The sequence below is a fragment of the Miniopterus natalensis genome, chromosome X (genome assembly GCF_054644295.1).
Source record: "Miniopterus natalensis isolate mMinNat1 chromosome X, mMinNat1.hap1, whole genome shotgun sequence".
In the NCBI taxonomy this organism is placed as follows: domain Eukaryota; kingdom Metazoa; phylum Chordata; class Mammalia; order Chiroptera; family Miniopteridae; genus Miniopterus; species Miniopterus natalensis.
This window is the reverse complement of record NC_142103.1, coordinates 56255004-56271703: the sequence shown is the minus strand read 5'-3', so window position 1 is coordinate 56271703 and position 16700 is coordinate 56255004. Positions and strand designations below refer to the sequence as shown.

At 36.1% G+C, this 16700-nt stretch overlaps 1 protein-coding gene and 1 pseudogene across 4 annotated transcripts in view; both read right to left on the bottom strand.

Moving 5' to 3' along the window:
* PHKA1 (phosphorylase kinase regulatory subunit alpha 1) overlaps positions 1-16700 on the bottom strand; it is a 208119-nt gene that overhangs the window by 11853 nt on the left and 179566 nt on the right. For 2 of the 4 annotated variants that reach the window (XM_016217630.2, XM_016217633.2), the window contains 7 exons: positions 9296-9452; positions 8520-8599; positions 6637-6715; positions 6373-6502; positions 4422-4523; positions 3485-3600; positions 1683-1733 (listed from right to left, as the gene is read on the bottom strand). In XM_016217630.2, the coding sequence (XP_016073116.1) occupies positions 1683-1733; positions 3485-3600; positions 4422-4523; positions 6373-6502; positions 6637-6715; positions 8520-8599; positions 9296-9452 (715 nt within the window). The remainder of the gene's footprint in view (positions 1-1682; positions 1734-3484; positions 3601-4421; positions 4524-6372; positions 6503-6636; positions 6716-8519; positions 8600-9295; positions 9453-16700) is intronic. The other 2 variants (XM_016217631.2, XM_016217634.2) reach the window with 1 other exon arrangement.
* LOC107540789 (Y-box-binding protein 1 pseudogene) lies at positions 14777-15863 on the bottom strand (annotated as a pseudogene).

The window sequence follows — 16700 nt, the reverse complement described above, 5'->3', positions numbered from 1 at the left end:
TGAGGATATGAAGAAATTGGAAGCCTCAAACATTGCTGGTGGGAATGTAAAATGGTGCAGCTACTTTGGAAAACAGTTTGGCAGTTCCTCAGAATGCTAAACACAGTTACCAAATAACCTAGCACTCCCACTCCTAGGTGTATATGCAAGAGAAATGAATACATATGTCCACACAAAAACTTGTACATAAAGGTTCATAGCAGCATTACTCCCAACAGCCAAAGAAAAACAACAACAACAAAACCAGAAAAAATCCAGTTGTCCATCAAACTATGAATGGATAAATAAAATGTGGTATATATCAGTACAAGATATTATTCACTAATACAAAGAAATGAAGTACTGACACATGCAACATAATGAACTTTGGAAAGCTATAAGTAAAGAAAATACATTGGGGAAAGTGGTTCTTTGACAGTTTCGATTCAGAAATAAACACAGAAAACATAATGGAAATATTTTCTGAGAAAAAACTTCTTACATTTTAATTTGGGCCAATACTTATATCACCAACCACTAAGTAAAACAGAAAAGTGCCCCAAGACATGTATTGGCCAGTGACTAACACACTAGTGCACTAAGTAGATGATTTGCTATTTGATTTATCTTCATTGACTTTGTCTCTACCATCAAGATCCTAGGCTGCTGATAGTGGGGTCAACCCATAAAGGGCATTCAGACTATTTTCTAAAACCAAATAGTAGTTTTGAGTTTTTAGATTAACTTTTCCTCTATACCTATGTCCTCCTGTATTAATGTGCATATGACAGAGTTGGTCAAACTTACTATACTAATTAATTACAGGGTATTTGGTTAAGGTCAATAGAAATGTCAATATTGTGTCCAATACTTTTTTCCATTTTTTTGTTTGCTTGCTTCTGAAATTATAGGCCAGTATGAATCACTGATTTTAACCAGGGGTGGGGAACCTTTTTTATGCCAAGGGCCATTTGGATATTTATAACATCATTTGTGGGCCATACAAAATTATCAACTTAAAAATTAGCTATGAAAAAAACTTCTAGATTTATTGAATTTCAAGTCCTGCCTGTAGTTGCCTTGGAAGGCCCAGACCAAATGATTTCATGGGCCATATATAGCCTGTGGGCCAGATATTCCCCACTCCTGATTAAACCAAGGAAATTTCACTACTATATTTCCAATGCCTGGCATGAAATTGGCACTCATTTAATATTTACTAAATAAATCAATAATCAGAATAGCTACTCCAGTGGCTTTCAAAATTAAAAGTCAGAATCACCTAGAAAGATTATTAAAACACAAACTACTGGGCCTCTACCCAGACTTTCAGGCCTAGGGTGGGGACCAAGATACTACGTTTCTAACAAGTTCCCAGAGAATGCTGATGCTGTCTGGTACACTGCCTGATGCATAGTAGACATGCAATTAATTATAAATTAAAAAATAAACAAATAAACAGATACTTAACAAATACTTATAAAATTGGATTTTGTTTTCTGAAATGGAAAAAAGGTTGGAGTTGAACACCCTTCCTTGCCTTTTTTGGGACAAAAATGGAAAGATTTCACCTTCATATATAAACTTGATTTATATTTATTTTAGTTCTTAATTCATTTTGTTTTTCTTTTCAATCAATCAGTATATGTCATGATATTCAAAGCAATTGTGAATGGTATATAATACAAGATAACAGCCATTACCAGAAAAGACGGTGACATCAAATCTATACCCAGGGCGTGACCACCATTGGACTATAAAAAAATTGAGAAAATACAATTTTAAAAGACATGAGGCAAAGCAACCATTATTTTCATTTTTAAGTTATTAGAGTAAAATAAAAGATTATTCAAGTAACTAGCCAGCATGTTATCATTTAAAAAGCTGGTGAAATAGCCTTACTCTAGAAGTCATGGTAAAGAATAAAACAAAGAAAACTACCTGAAAAATATTTTTCCATAAGAAAAGAGGGCATTGGTCAGTGGTAGAGAAAATGGCTAAGAACAATACAAAATTACCAGACAGGCAGGTGACGACAGAAATCAATATTTAGAAATAAGAAAATAATGAAAATTTATGGCTCCCCATAGTCTAAAATACAGTCCTAATGATTTTGGCTTTCTTGAAATCCTATAGGTAGTGAATGTGTGAAATAAAGAATTAAATGATATAACATGGACTTCAAGTTCTAAATATATAATGGACTTGTAAGTAATACTGTGTGACTGCAAACAACCATAAAATGTTTAGCCAATCACTTTCAACCATAACAAGAATTGTTTACCAACAACATCAGTTTAACTCTTCAGTATGAAATATAGCTCTTTCACTTTTCAGATAAAAAAAATGTTCAAAGTACCCAAATTATCTGGGGGAAAAACCTGTAAAGTGAACATTTTTCTATCACAAGGCCCATTCTTATTCCATTGCATAATAAAAATGTGAAAGACTATCTGATAAGTGTTCTTGCTCTCGTATAACGTAAATTGGAAAGGGTATCTGATAAATGTACTCAAATTAAGTTTACTTCAAATTAAACTTCAAGCATTGGCTCATTTTCTTCCTAAATAGTTTGTGACTCCTAAAAAAATTCTATTCTGTCTCTCCTCTTCTGTATGTGCTTTCATAGTGCAAGCTAGCACAAATCTATTTTAAAAGCAGGGACAGTAGATTTAAGATTTTCATAAAAAGTGCTACTAAGATCAAATTAGTACCTTCTCAACCTGAACTTTAAAGTCACATTATTTCTCAGAATTTTGAAAGAAGATTTGGAAGTTTGTGTTAATTGTTTCTTTTTATAATACAGTAACTCATCTATTCTCATCTGCAGGAAAAAATGAGTAAGAGGCTATAATATGATGTTTGTTGACTCCCACCAACTCTCAGACTAATTTAAGTGCTTTTCCTTTATGTGCCCACAACACCTCTATCAAGACAATGATAAAAATCTAATTTCAGGACAATACCTGAAAACAGATTTTTAAAAAGGCCCACACATAATCTGGTGTTCTTGCTGGCATCTCTTCTTAAAAGTAAGAACCTAAATCTAGTTTCATAAAGAAAATCAATTCCAAAATTACATGTTGATCCTAACAAGAGGAACTCTGAGTTTTAAAATCTGGCTATCAGAAACAAATTACTTTTCTCCTAAAATTAGCAAAATAGTTTGGCCCAGACAAAAAGGAAAGCTGTCTAGAAAATGACTGCTATAAAAGAGAATCAATCAAGCTACTCTGTGGCTCATGTCATCTTATTTGTTAAAAGGCCATGAGCCCATGAATGTTATATAGAATTAAAGGCAGGCTAAACTATGTTAAAGGATCCCTAGTTGTTTCACCTGACTCTCAGTTGTGATAGAGAGCCTATAAAATTCCACCTGAAAAACATGTGTCTCAAATTAAACTCAGAATATGGAACAAAATACATAATCCCAACAAAGTCTAATTTCCAAAGAATGTTCTTAAACATGACAATATCTCAGCTAATCTCCCAAATAGTACCTTACCTGCTTTATCTCACTTTTTAACTGCATGATCCCAGTTCGTTCAGTTTTGGTTGCTCCAACAGCACCAATCTCATGGATAGAAATGGCAGGGCTGATATTTGAATCAGTGGGAAGCACTATATAGCACGACAGATTAAAGATAGAGAGGATAATCAGGTTCAATGTTTTTTCCTCCACCACATTTCAAAGACTTCAATGCATGTCTTCCTTTCACAATACTTGAAAAAACAAACAAACAAACAACTATAACCTTGCTATTCAAAGTGTGGTCCATGGACCAGCAGCATTAGCATCATCTAGGAGCTTTTTAGTAGAATCTTAGACCTCACACTGGACCTTTGGTCCAGAATCAGTCTGCATTTTAGCAACTTCCCTAGGTACACAGTAAGGCTTGAGGAGCACTGCTTTAAAATTTTCTTTTACCAATCTAAGTTCTGGTATCCATCCATCTGACATTATATATTTATTTGTCCTAAGCCTAAAAGTTGAGCATGGGAAGTAACCTTTTGCATTTGTTCTGATGTTTTAGGTACTCAACACCAAATCCCACTGCCTAACCACCAAGTGCAGGTGAAAGATTAATTTCACCTAGATGTATTTGAATTTAAAAATGTACTGTAGCAGCTACATACATATGTACATGTGGGTTGTTTGTTGTCCTAAAATAGAGACTTCAATTTAGCATAATTTAAGGGAATGGATAAAGCTATTCAAAACAAAACATGATAGTAATCTACTTAGTTGATATTATCATTTAAGGGGGAAAAATGAGACATACAGTGGTTTCCAAATCTTATTCCAAAAGACAGCTTTGTTTTTAACTGTTTCATATATTGGGGTTTTATTTATTTTGGAGGAAAAGGTTCCTTGGATAAAAGAAAAACATTTTAAAATCAATGAGATACTGAAAAGCTCTGAAATGCAAATTCAACCTTACCGCTTCTTTCTACTCCAAACTCTTTGCCACTGAGAATGTGATGCAGGAGGCTCTTCATTGCTGAAGGGCTGAGATTCATCAGGCCGTCTGTGGCTTCCTCAGCTAGTCAGCAGAAATGTTAGGGCAGAGAGATTTCTAATTGGCCTGCCATACCCAGCGTATTTTTCCCTATTTCTTTCTTGTTTAGAATTTCTGAGTCATTTGATTGGAAGAATAAAATAACAAAACAAATTTCTAGCACCATACTGCCTAGATATTAAGACTGTAATAGATTTATAATAATTTAAGGACTGACTACCCAGTTTATGGATTAGTCAGGTCCTTGATTTCTTTTTCACCTCTCTCCACACCATTAGGGTATTCAGTAGGATCTTTATTTGAAGGTGGGAAGAATGAAAGGAGAACAATGGAACTAGAACTAATCAGAGAAAGGCAATGAGTGTATATATGCAGATGGACTAAAATAATCAAAACTTGTCAGCCTGGAAATGCAGAGACTTAAAAGAGAATGGATATAAAATTATAAAGAATACTGAGAAGATAACTTAAACTTGTTCATCAGCATCAGACACTTATTAAGAGTTTTCTACATGTGGGCAATGATTTTATGCAATGTTAGTACTAATAGGTATGACATGGTACTTAACCTTGAGAGGCTGAGCAATTATTTGGGAGAGACTGGATATTTAAACAAGATAAATAATACTAAAACTGCCAAATAAGGGTTGATTAAATTAGTGGGAAGTTCTGTTGAAGTATGAGGATCTTGAATATCAGACTCAGGGATCTTAACTTTATCCTATAAGAAATAAATAGCCATGGTTTTGATGAATCCACAGGAAAAAATTTCCACAGCAGGCAATTAAGGAAAAGTGAAAAAATGTTTGCAGGTTTATTCCTCATTGGGGCTTGTTATTGAATAATCAGACCCTCATAAAACATCCTTTGATCCCAAAGCTAGAGGATATACATTTATAATACATGTAATATATATTAACTAGAAATCATTTGGAATCAGGCAGACTTGTAATCAATTTCCATTACTTACTAGCTATGTAACTTTGAGCAAATTGTTTAACCTCTCTGAGCTTGTTTCCTTATCGGTAGAAGTGGGACAAAGATACCTTCTCGAGAGGGTTGTTGTAAAGATTAAATGAGATAATATATGTAAATATAAAGGAAAAAGCAGAGTGTCTGGAATATGGTAAGTATAAATTAATCATTAGCTCTCTTCCTTTAAAGGGTTATTTAAATATAATTTATCTCATGTAATTTATGTTAGACTCAAACCAATAAATTTAGGTACTTTGTTAACAGTTCAATTAAAAGCCTTTTACGTAAATTTAACTGAGAAAATGGCTAAAATTGAGTTTAGCCACTGTGATATTGTTTTTGTAAGCAATCCCTATTTCTTGTAATTCTTGTTGAATTAACACAAATATCCTTGGAAAAAATAGTCATGCCATGGGGGTCCGTTTCCCCCTTCACACTTTATATAATTCTGCTCTACAGCTTCAAAGAGAGTCTTGTCAGATAAATATTAACAGAAATATTGCCTTCCTATATTCAGTCTTGATGTTGCTAGACAGAATACTGACATTATGATCAAACTGATATCGTGACTTAGTGTGGTGTCCAGAAGCTGCACTGACTGAATCAGAATCTAACCCGGTCTTTCACACCCAAGTTCCATGTATGCTAGGAATTAAGAGGAATGTAGTAATTTGGAGGCCCCAAGAGGTGGAGTTTTGAAGTTACAGAACTAATTAAATTTGTCATAATATCAGTCTTTTTACTTGTATAGAGACTGACTAACCTAGGAACAAGATTGCTATATGCAGCTTTTGCACTACTCATAAAAATGCTTTAGCTTTCTTTCTCCTCCTGATCTCAACTCAACAGACTTACATTAAAAGTGAATTCTGCCTGAAATAGTTACTAAATTGAATACCTGAGCATCGAAGGGAGTGGGCCAGTTCTGTTGCCATAACCTGTATAATCAGACCAATTCGAAGTCGAAACATTTCAGCAAAGAGGCCAGGCTGGGTTCGCATATACATGGCTAGATATACCATTATTTCCTGTGCATGGAATGGATATAGACAAAAATTATGGCCCAGGCCTCACAAAGCCTATTTGGTGGTCAAGTGCCATATCAATTGAAAACAAACTTTAAAATATCAATCACTAGATTAGGCTTTATAATTCTGCTCACCTGTGTTAGGATTGAAATGCTCATATCCCCTTCACTGGCTTCATCTATCAGCTGAGTGAGTACTTCATAGGGCAGAGGTCTGAGGAAGAAGACAGCAAAGACAGACAAAATTCTGCAACTACTTAAGCCTAAATATACGGAGAAAATAAAAATGCTCCTCCCAAGTAGAAGCCACTGCCTCAGTGTCTTTACTGGTGGCATGCTGGTTCTTTCAGCCTTCAGAATTCATTACCTCCCCAAAACACTCTGGCCCGTATCAACACAAGAGAGCTCTGCTCTCTTCTATCTAAACCTGGAGTGCCTTTCCCCTACAACATTTTATGTAAAACTCACTCTATGATGTCCTTCCAGACTAGCCTTTCATGGTTAAGAATTAACTTTTGACAATTAACTATTATGGCTAGAAAGTAATAAACTAAATTTAAGCTGTGCCTTTTGGAAGCCATTTTATTACTTCATAATCATACCTTATAGAGTTATATTGATTTTCTACAGTTTCATCAGTTTACACACACACACACACACACACACACACACACACACACACACGGGTATACACACCTCCTCCCACACTTCTAACTCTCCTGTTGATACTAAGCACTCTGGAGGCATGAGGTGTGGACCATGCCATCTTCTTCTTTGGGACTGCCTGCAGTAAGTTTTATTATACTACTTTGCTTTATTGTGCTTCACAGATACTGCATTTTTATCAACATTGAGGCAAGACTCTCCACCAGCACAAAGATTATGACTCACTAAAGGCTCAGATGATGGTTAGCATTTGTTAACAATAAAGTATTTTTTAAATTAAGGTATGTACATTTTTTAGATATAATGACATTGGACATTCAGTAGACTACAGTATAGTATAAACATAACCTTTATATGTACTAGGAAATTAAAAAGAAATTGTGTGACTCACTTTATTGTGATATTTGCTTTATTGCGGTGGTCTGGAACTGAACCGCAATATCTCCAAGGTATGTCTGCCGTGACAAAATTAATCTGATTTGTGATAAAAAGGTTCTGTTTGCCAGGAGCAAGGTGTTATGGGTTGAACTGTGTCCCCTCAAAGTTCATATGCTGAAAGCTTAACCCCTAGTACCTCTGAATGTCACCTTATTTGGAGGTTATTGTGTGGGCCCTAATCCCATAGGAGTAGGGTCTTTATATAAATGGGAAATCTGGACACAGAGACACACACATGGAGGAAAGAAACATAAAGAGGCACAGGGAGAAAACAGCCATCTATAAGCCAAGGAGAGAGGAATGGAACAAAGTCAAAAGAATAGTTGATTATTTTGTGGGTGCTAATTCCAGTTGCTCTGTTTTTTGTTTTTGTTTTTTTAAAAATATATCTTTATTGATTTCAGAGAGAGGAAAGTAGAGGGAGAAAGAGATAGAAACATCAATGATGAGAGAGTCGTTATTCATCGGCTGCCTCCTGCACATCCCCGACTGGGGATGGAGCCTGCAACCTGGGCATGTGCCCTGACTGGGAATGGAACCCTGATCGCCTGGGTCCTAGGTCAACACTCAACCACTGAGCCACGCCCGGCTGGGCTGTTTTTGTTTTTAATGAAAGGTTTGGGAAAACCAATAAGAAAAAACAAACAAACAAACAAACAAAAAACAACAAAAAAACATCAAACCAAAAAAAAAAAAAAAGCAAAATACAAAAATACATTTGAATGCTACTTACTGTGAGTTTCCTCTTTCATTTACTCTGCCCTGTTATTATCAACATTCTCATCCTGAGAAACTCATGCATGTGGGACATTATCACCCATTGGCAGGTTAGGGCAAGAGAATTGGGGTCAGTTCACACAGCTCCTTAAAGACTAAGAGAAGCATGAACAAATCCAGTCAAAAACCATACTCACGCAGAGATAGTCTTCTCTCGAGGCTCTGGAGGGAGTCCCACTGTCAAATGTTTCTGGTGGGAGAGAAGGTCTGTGCAGGCCTAAGGAGAGACAACATAACAGCATTATCCTTCCCATAACACCTCAGACTTCCATGAAAATTACTTTTTTCTGCCTAGAAGACTTTGCTCCCCCTTAATTTAATGACACACCAAAGTGTATTTCTCAGAAAATACCATGAAGATCAGAAAAGAGAGATTTCTAGGAAGGAACAGTGAGGTATTTTATCTCCTAAGGGGTAGAAACTCTTGGTTTAGTGTAAATTCATTCTTAAGATCTAGAATTCTTATAGTTTATAACATCTCTATAAGTCTACAGTTTACATGCATCAGTATATTTGCAAACAAAAAAACTAACTGAATATCAGAAACTTTATGTAGGAAAGACAGTATTTCAAATGATTAGAGGCTGTGGTTGCTTTAAAAGAAGTATGGACACCAATTTTTAAAAACGTCCTCCATTTAGCCTCGCCGGATGTGGCTCAGAGGTTGAGCATTGACCTATGATCTAGATCGTGGTTCGATTCCAGTCAGGGCACATGCCCGGGTTGTGGGCTCGATCCCCAGCAGGGGGTGTGCAGGAGGCAGCCGATCAATGACTCTCATCATTGATGTTCTTATCTCTCTCTATCCCTCTCCTCTCCCTTCCTATCTCTGAAATCAATAAAGACATTAAAAAAAAATAATAAAACACCCTCCATCTAGATTTGGTGTCAATTTAAAAAAAAAATATAGTACCTCATCGAGTGCTTCCACCTTCTTCCTTAAGATTCCAGAGATGTACCGGATCAGGCCCCAGTGACGGATTTCTCCAACTTTGCCATATAGTTCAGTAAGCAGCTCTCTGACTGTTGTATTCCCTTCATCATACAATCTAGTGTCCCAGTCAGGTCCTCTGGAATATTAAAGACAGGCCTACATTAATGGTAAGTAAAGCTGTCAGCAACAATCTTTCGTTTCAGTGTTAGAATGGATATACCTGTTTTTTATAGGTCTCTCTTTCAATAGAAAATGAATGCTATTATTAACTAAGAATCCTTGTAAAACTCTGCTTAATAGTTTGTCTAGTCAAATAGTTTGTCTAGACAAGAATAAATCTTAGTTTCAGCTGTGTTTTGACAAAATGCATTATTTTACCCTCTTCATGGGCTTCAAGGGTGCTGAAAATAAAGTCAAAGATTTAATTTAACTATTGAAAGTTCAGATAGTAGCCACTTAGGGAACTAATGAAGAAATAACAAGGATGAGTGCTTATTTTTAAAGGACACATATATGTTATTGTTGTAAAAATTACTATAATACAAATCAGCTGTAAAATACCATAAAAGATATATAAAGCACTATGAAATTGGGAATTTAGTATATGATAAGAGTAGATTATTTATTAAATGATGTTAAGTAGCCATCTAAAAAAGAAGTTGGATCCATGCCAGAATTCCAAATGTATAAAATACTTAAATATAAAAGTACTAGAAAAAATATGGGAGAACTATTTTATAACTTTGGAGGCAAGAGGACTTTTTAACTATGAACTATACACCAGAACCCATAAAACAAAAGATTGATACATTTATATACATAAAAACAACAAAATTCTTATTGCAAAACCCACTGAAAGCAAAGTCATAGGATAAATTTCTAACTAATAAAAATATTTGCAATTCATAGGCTAATTTCCCTAATATATAAAGAACTCCAACAAATAGATAACAAAATAAAAACAACAAAAGAAAATCTGGCAAAACAAATACTGATCACTTTTAAACACAGGAGAAGGTGATTGATGTCACTTATAATAAGAAACATTCAAATTAACCAAGCTAATAGTTTTTTCATCTCTTATGTTGTCAAAAATCTCAAAATTTGATAACAATGCATTGATGAGTCTTTGGGAAAATAGGCAATCTCAATATGTTGCCAGTGGAAGTGAAAATTAGGACAATCAGTTTGGATGGCTATTTGGAAATATATATCAATATTAAAATACCTATATTATTTGATCTAGCAATTCTACTGCTCATATATCTGTAGGATAAATTCTAAACATGAGAAATGATATATGCTATGAGGTTATTCACTATAGCATTGCTTGTAACAGTGAATGACTGAAAACAATCCAAATGTTTATCAATAGGAAACTGGTTAAACAAATGATGACATATTCAAACAGTGGAATGCTATGCAACTATTATGAAATTATAATGTAGATTTAGATTATAGCAGATTGTACATTTCAAAAGGGCTGCAACAATACTCCATCTCACATGCTCTTCTTACAATGTGATTTTCACAGCCTTCCCATCAAGACTGCATTATTCTCTCCCCTTCAACCCAGGCATGCTTATGACTAAGGTGGAAGTGATGCTATATGATTTCTGAGGCTAGGTCATAAAAAGTAATGCAGCTTCCACTTGGTTCTTTCATAGGATGCATACTCTTGGAATCTAGACACCATGCTGTGAGGAAGTGGAGAGACAGGTCATTTGTGCATATTCTAGGTAACAGCCCCAGCTGAGGTTCCATCCAACAGCCAGTACTAACCCCAAGATATATAAGTGAATAAGCCTCAGGAGGACTTCAGCCCCAGACACCGTTAGATCACAACTGAAAGAGACACCAAGTGAGAACTGCCTAGCTGAGCCTGAGCAAGCCCTAGAATTGTGACAGATAATTTGAACACTTTTTGTTTTTTAATTGTAAGCCAGTGAATTTTGGGGTGATTTTTTAAGCAGTGACTGATAGATGAAATATATATGTAATGATCTTCAAAATATATAGTTTTAGTGAAAAAAATAAGGTACAGAGCAGTGTATATACTATGCTACCATTTGAGTAAACAGGTAAAAAGTATACACATATATGTCTGTATTTACCTATATATGCATAAAATGTTCCTAGAAGGATACACAAAAAATCAATAGCATTGATGGCCTGTGAGGAAGAAAACCAGGTATCTGAGAAACAAAGGTGAGAAAAAGACATTTTTTTTACCCTTTCAATGTATAATTTTGTATTTTAAAAAGTTTGAACCATGATAATGTATTATCTATTCAATATAGTTAATTATATTAAATATATATTATGTATATTTTAATATAATTGCATTATATATTTAAAATACTAACTATACTAGATACATTTAACATGTTAATTTCTTAAAACATGAAATAAAAAAATGCTATAGGAAGCCCTGGCTAGGTGGCTTATTTGGTGGAATATCATCTTGTTCACCAAAAGGTTGTGGGTTCAATTCCTGTTCAGGGCACATACCCAGGTTGCAGCTTTGGTCCCTGGTCAGGCATGTATAGGAGGCAACCAATTGATGTTTCTCTCTCTCCCCACCCCCTTCTAAAAATCAATAAAAACATATTCTCAGGTGAGGATTTTTAAAAATGCTATAGGAAGAATCATCAATGGATTAAAAAACTAGTGAATGAAAGTCTAAAGATTAACAGGATATTTACACAGTCTCAATGTATATCTCAACAAGATAATTTTTAATTACAAAGTTTAACATAATAACTTCACAGTGGAGAAATGTAAAAGATACCACCTTAACCAAGTGATCAAACCAAGTGATCAAAGTTACCAGCATCACTTCAGTGGTATTGCTGCCAAAAATGCATAAACTTGAATTTAATTATGAGAAACAACAGCTAAACCAAAATTTAGGAAGATTCTGCAAAATAACTTGTCTGTATTTTTCAAAAATGTCAATAACATGAAAAATAAAAACTCAGGAACTGTTCCACATTAAAGGAGACTAGGAACACATGAGAATTGAATGAAATGTATAATTTATATTTTCTTTTGCTGTAAAGACATTATTGGGACAACTGATAAATCTCAGTAATGTCTGCAGATTAGATGACAGTATTGTCTTAACATTAATTTTCAGACTTTGGTGATTGTACTGTGCTTATGTCAGAGAATTCCTACTCTTTAGGAAATACACACTGAAGTATTTAGGGGTAGAACAGGTGTCTGCCACTTACTCTCAAATGGTTCAGAAAAATATATATGTGTGTGATGATGATGATGATGATGATGATGATAGAGAGAGAGAGAGAGAGAGAGAGAGATCAAGACTCAATGATTCAGTGTGAACATCTGAGGGATCTGGGTGAAGGATATCCAGAAAAATTTTTGTACTATCCTTACAATTCTTCTCTAAGTTTGAAATGATCAAAATAAACATAAATAAATAATATGAAAAGAAGTGCTATGAGATCTCACATTTTGGGAAGATCCTTTTTATTTCTAGAGATCAGAGAACAGTCCGTGGAGGTGATGGGTGAACTAGGCTTTGATGTATAACTAGAATTCTGACAAGAAGAGATGGGATGTAGTAAAAGAGAGTAGTCGAGGCAGAGGAAGAAACATGAACCAAGGTGTGAAAGTAGTCATGTATAGACTATTTTGAACCTAAGTAGTACTTTGTTTTGATGGGAGTATTCATATTGTGAGGAGGGAGCAATGGTAGATAAAGGTTGAATGTCAGATCATAGAGGATGTAGATTTGAGCACTGATTCCCAAGAGTATTAGTGATGTCATAAGGAGAGGCAGGGGATGAGGATGAGTTGTAGATGATGACACAATTTCAAGTCTGGATGATATCACAAGCAAGGTCAGGAAGTAGTAGCTTTCTGGTAAAGATATTGAATTTGATTTTAGACATGTTGAGTAAGAAGACATATATAAAAATAAATAAAAATAAATTCCAAGTAGATTAAACACCTAAGTGTTATTTAAAAAAAAAATTAAAGGTATTTAAAATATTTAAAAATTCTAAAACAGTCATTTTGTCCTTACTCCTATCTTTTTTATCTCTGATTTTTTATTACTCTCCTTTTAGCATTGTTCCTGGCACATAATAAGTACCCAACAGATACCTGTTGAATAAAGTACCCTATATAAAGGAAAAGAACATAGAAACAAAGGTATCAAAATAGTAAGGCCCATGTCTTTTGGGGGGGGGGGGCAGTAGATATAACAAGCTTTATCAAGTGGCACTCGGATAGGGTTATATGAGAGGGGAAGTCCTTCATAGCCTGAGACCATCTGGAGGCTTATGTATGGTACACTACCTACCATCCAGAAGGAGAGGAGGGCAAGATAACTCCCAGGGGATAGGGCAGGACAGGGTTACATGTCTAGGTGATGTGCCTCAATAGCATTGTGGGGAGTCTCTAGGTTAGAGAGTTGTGAATGGCAGCAGGAGTTGGGGTATTCACGGCCTAGGGCTCATCTCTTGCTAGCAGGTGTGGGGTGGGTTTTGAGGAGTATGCAAAGCATGCAGGCCCTAAATGGCTAAAAATATGCTTGGAATACTTGCAATACAATTGGATATGTAAAAATTTGACTTTGGTGCTGGTGAGCTTTTCAGCTATCTATTCAATTACTCATTAAACACCATTTATCTGATGGAAACAGCATGGGCCTTGGAGTCAGACTGACCAGGGGACAAGGTTAGTACCCTGAGGGAATGAAAGTCCAAGATCCCTTGTTGGCCTTCTTTGAAACTTTCCTAACAGTGGGGAAGGTAGAACCACAGTGCCTGCCTAGTTACAGTTGGGTAAGAGTTTGGAAGTGTGGGCTTCTCAGTCAGCCTTTTTTGACAGAGGTGGGGCCAAAAGATTTTTCTGTGGTGCTTGGCTGGAGTTGAGTGGTTATTGTCTAAAAGTTGTGTCTTGCTAGCCTGCTCCTTTCTTAGTCCTTTCCCTAAAAACAAAAGGTTTTCCTTTTAAAACATTTTCTTTAAATTTTTCAATTACAGTTGACATAAAATATATTAGTTTAAGTTGTACAACATAATGGTTAGACATTTATATAACTTATGCAGTGATTACCCCAATAAGTCTAGTACCCATCTGACTCCATATATAGTTATTACAGTATTATTGACTGTATTCCCTATGCTGTACTTTACATCCCATGACTTTTTTTAAAAAAATAAGACCTTTATTAACAGGTGCTTGCAGTTTGTTGACTTTTTTGAAAAGAATCCAATTGTAAACTTTTATTACAAATTAAAAATGAAGTTGGTAAAAATCTCAACTTGACAAGATATGAAACAATTTAAAAATCTTTAAAGGCATATTGAGAAAAACCAGATTTAAAAAAAACAAAACATGTTTGTCGTCAACAAAAAGAGAAGTCTTTGGGTAAAATAAAAACCCCACACTGAATAGATAATGCAGCTAGTTCTAGTTATCTGATCAATGGGCAAAAATCCAGCACTCAAGGTCTTCAGCTTCACTCTTTTGTTCATTTCTTAATGCTGAAATTTCATATTCATTTCTTCTTGTTGGATGACTAAACTGGATGATGGTGGAAATGGTAAGCCAGCATTTACTCAGCCCTACCTGCTTAGCCTCAGGAGCAAAGCAGAAGAACTCTCAGCTGGTGGATCAGCTGCTTTTGTCTCTGACATCTTGTGGTTTAGGGTTTTCTGGGCAACTGCATCGGTAATTGAAGTTTAAGGAAGTACCAACGTTGAGGTGGTTGCTGACCTTGGGTCTCATCTCCTTGATTTTCCCTCATTGCTGTCCTCTCTGTGCCATCTTTGGTGAGGCAGGCCCCTGCAGAATCGTGGTCTGTGGCCCTGATACATACTCTGTCTCACTGGTCTACCCTGTTCTCCTATGACCTGGTTATCAGCACCCTCCATCTCTTCTCCCTGCACAGGAGGGTTGGAATACTGTGGTCAATGCCCATAGGGTCTTCGCATGTAGTAAGGTGGGAACAATCACCTGCGATATGGCCAGTGGGGTTGGGCCTCACCTTTGGGAGCACTCTCCAATCCCTCATTCTTTTTCCTCTCTCACTATTCTGGTAATTCTGATGGTAAATGCATGGAGGACCCCTGCGATGTAGATAGTGTCTATAATGGTTACATCTGCTGCATATTTCCTGCCTTGCCCTGAACTCCACCAGGGCCTGTAACATTTGCTGTCTCTTCACCATTTTCTCCTTCAACAGCAGCAAACTCCACAGTCTCTCCATCTGCTACATCTGAAGGTGCTTCCTGGGGTTATTCTTCTTTATGGCAGTCTGGGGTACAAATATATCTGCCTTGGTGTAATTCCTGTTGATGAAACCATATCCGTTTCTTACATAGAACCATTTTATTCTTCCCAAAACCTTCATTGTGGTGAGCTTTTTGTCCCTGCTGGCAGGAGCTACCATTGTGAGGCCACCATGGCTGCTGCCCATGGTGCGGGGATTGGTCTTGCCAGCGCTGATGGTGGGAGCAGCAGGGAGTGTAGTGGCAGGCGACTGCTGGGTCTCAGCCTCACTATTCATGGTTGCAGTGATGGTGACTGGGGCAGCCTGCCATAGTGGATCTCTTCTCGGGGTGTGATGGTAACTAGGCCAGAGGCGGTGGTGGGGCTGCTCAGGGCTCTCTGGGGTCTGCTCTTGACCTATGACTGTGTTTATAACTGGCAATTTGTACTTAATCCTTTCAAGTTTTTCATCCAGGCCCCCAAACCCCCTCCCATATGGAGATCATCAATTTGTTCTCTGTATCTACGAGTTTGTTTCTGTTCTGTTTGTTCACTTATTTTGTTTTTTTATATTCCACATATAAGTGAAATCATACAGTATTTGTCTTTCTCTGTCTGATTTATTTCATATAGCACAAAACCCTCTAGGTCCATCTATGATGTTGCTAAAGGCAAGATTTCATTATTTTTTATGGCCAAGTAATATTCCATTGTATATATGTACCACATCTTTATCCACTCATCTATGGATGGCACTTAGGTTGCTTCCATATCTTGACTGTTGTAAATAATGCTGCAATAAACATAGGGATGCATATATCTTTTCAAAATGTGTTTTGGATTTCTTAAAATATCCAGATGTGGAATTGCTGGGTCATATGGTCGTTCTATTTTTGATTTTTGAGGACTCTCCATACTGTTTTCCACAGTGGCTGCACCAATTTATAATCTCACCAACAGTGCGAGAAAGTTCCCTTTTCTCCACATCCTCGACAACAGTTCTTTGTTGATTTATTGATGTTAGTCATTCTGACAGGTGTGAGGTGATATCTCATTGTGGTTTTAATTTACATTTCCCTGATGATTAGTGATGTTGAACGTATTTTAATATGTCTCTTGGCCATCTGTATGTCCT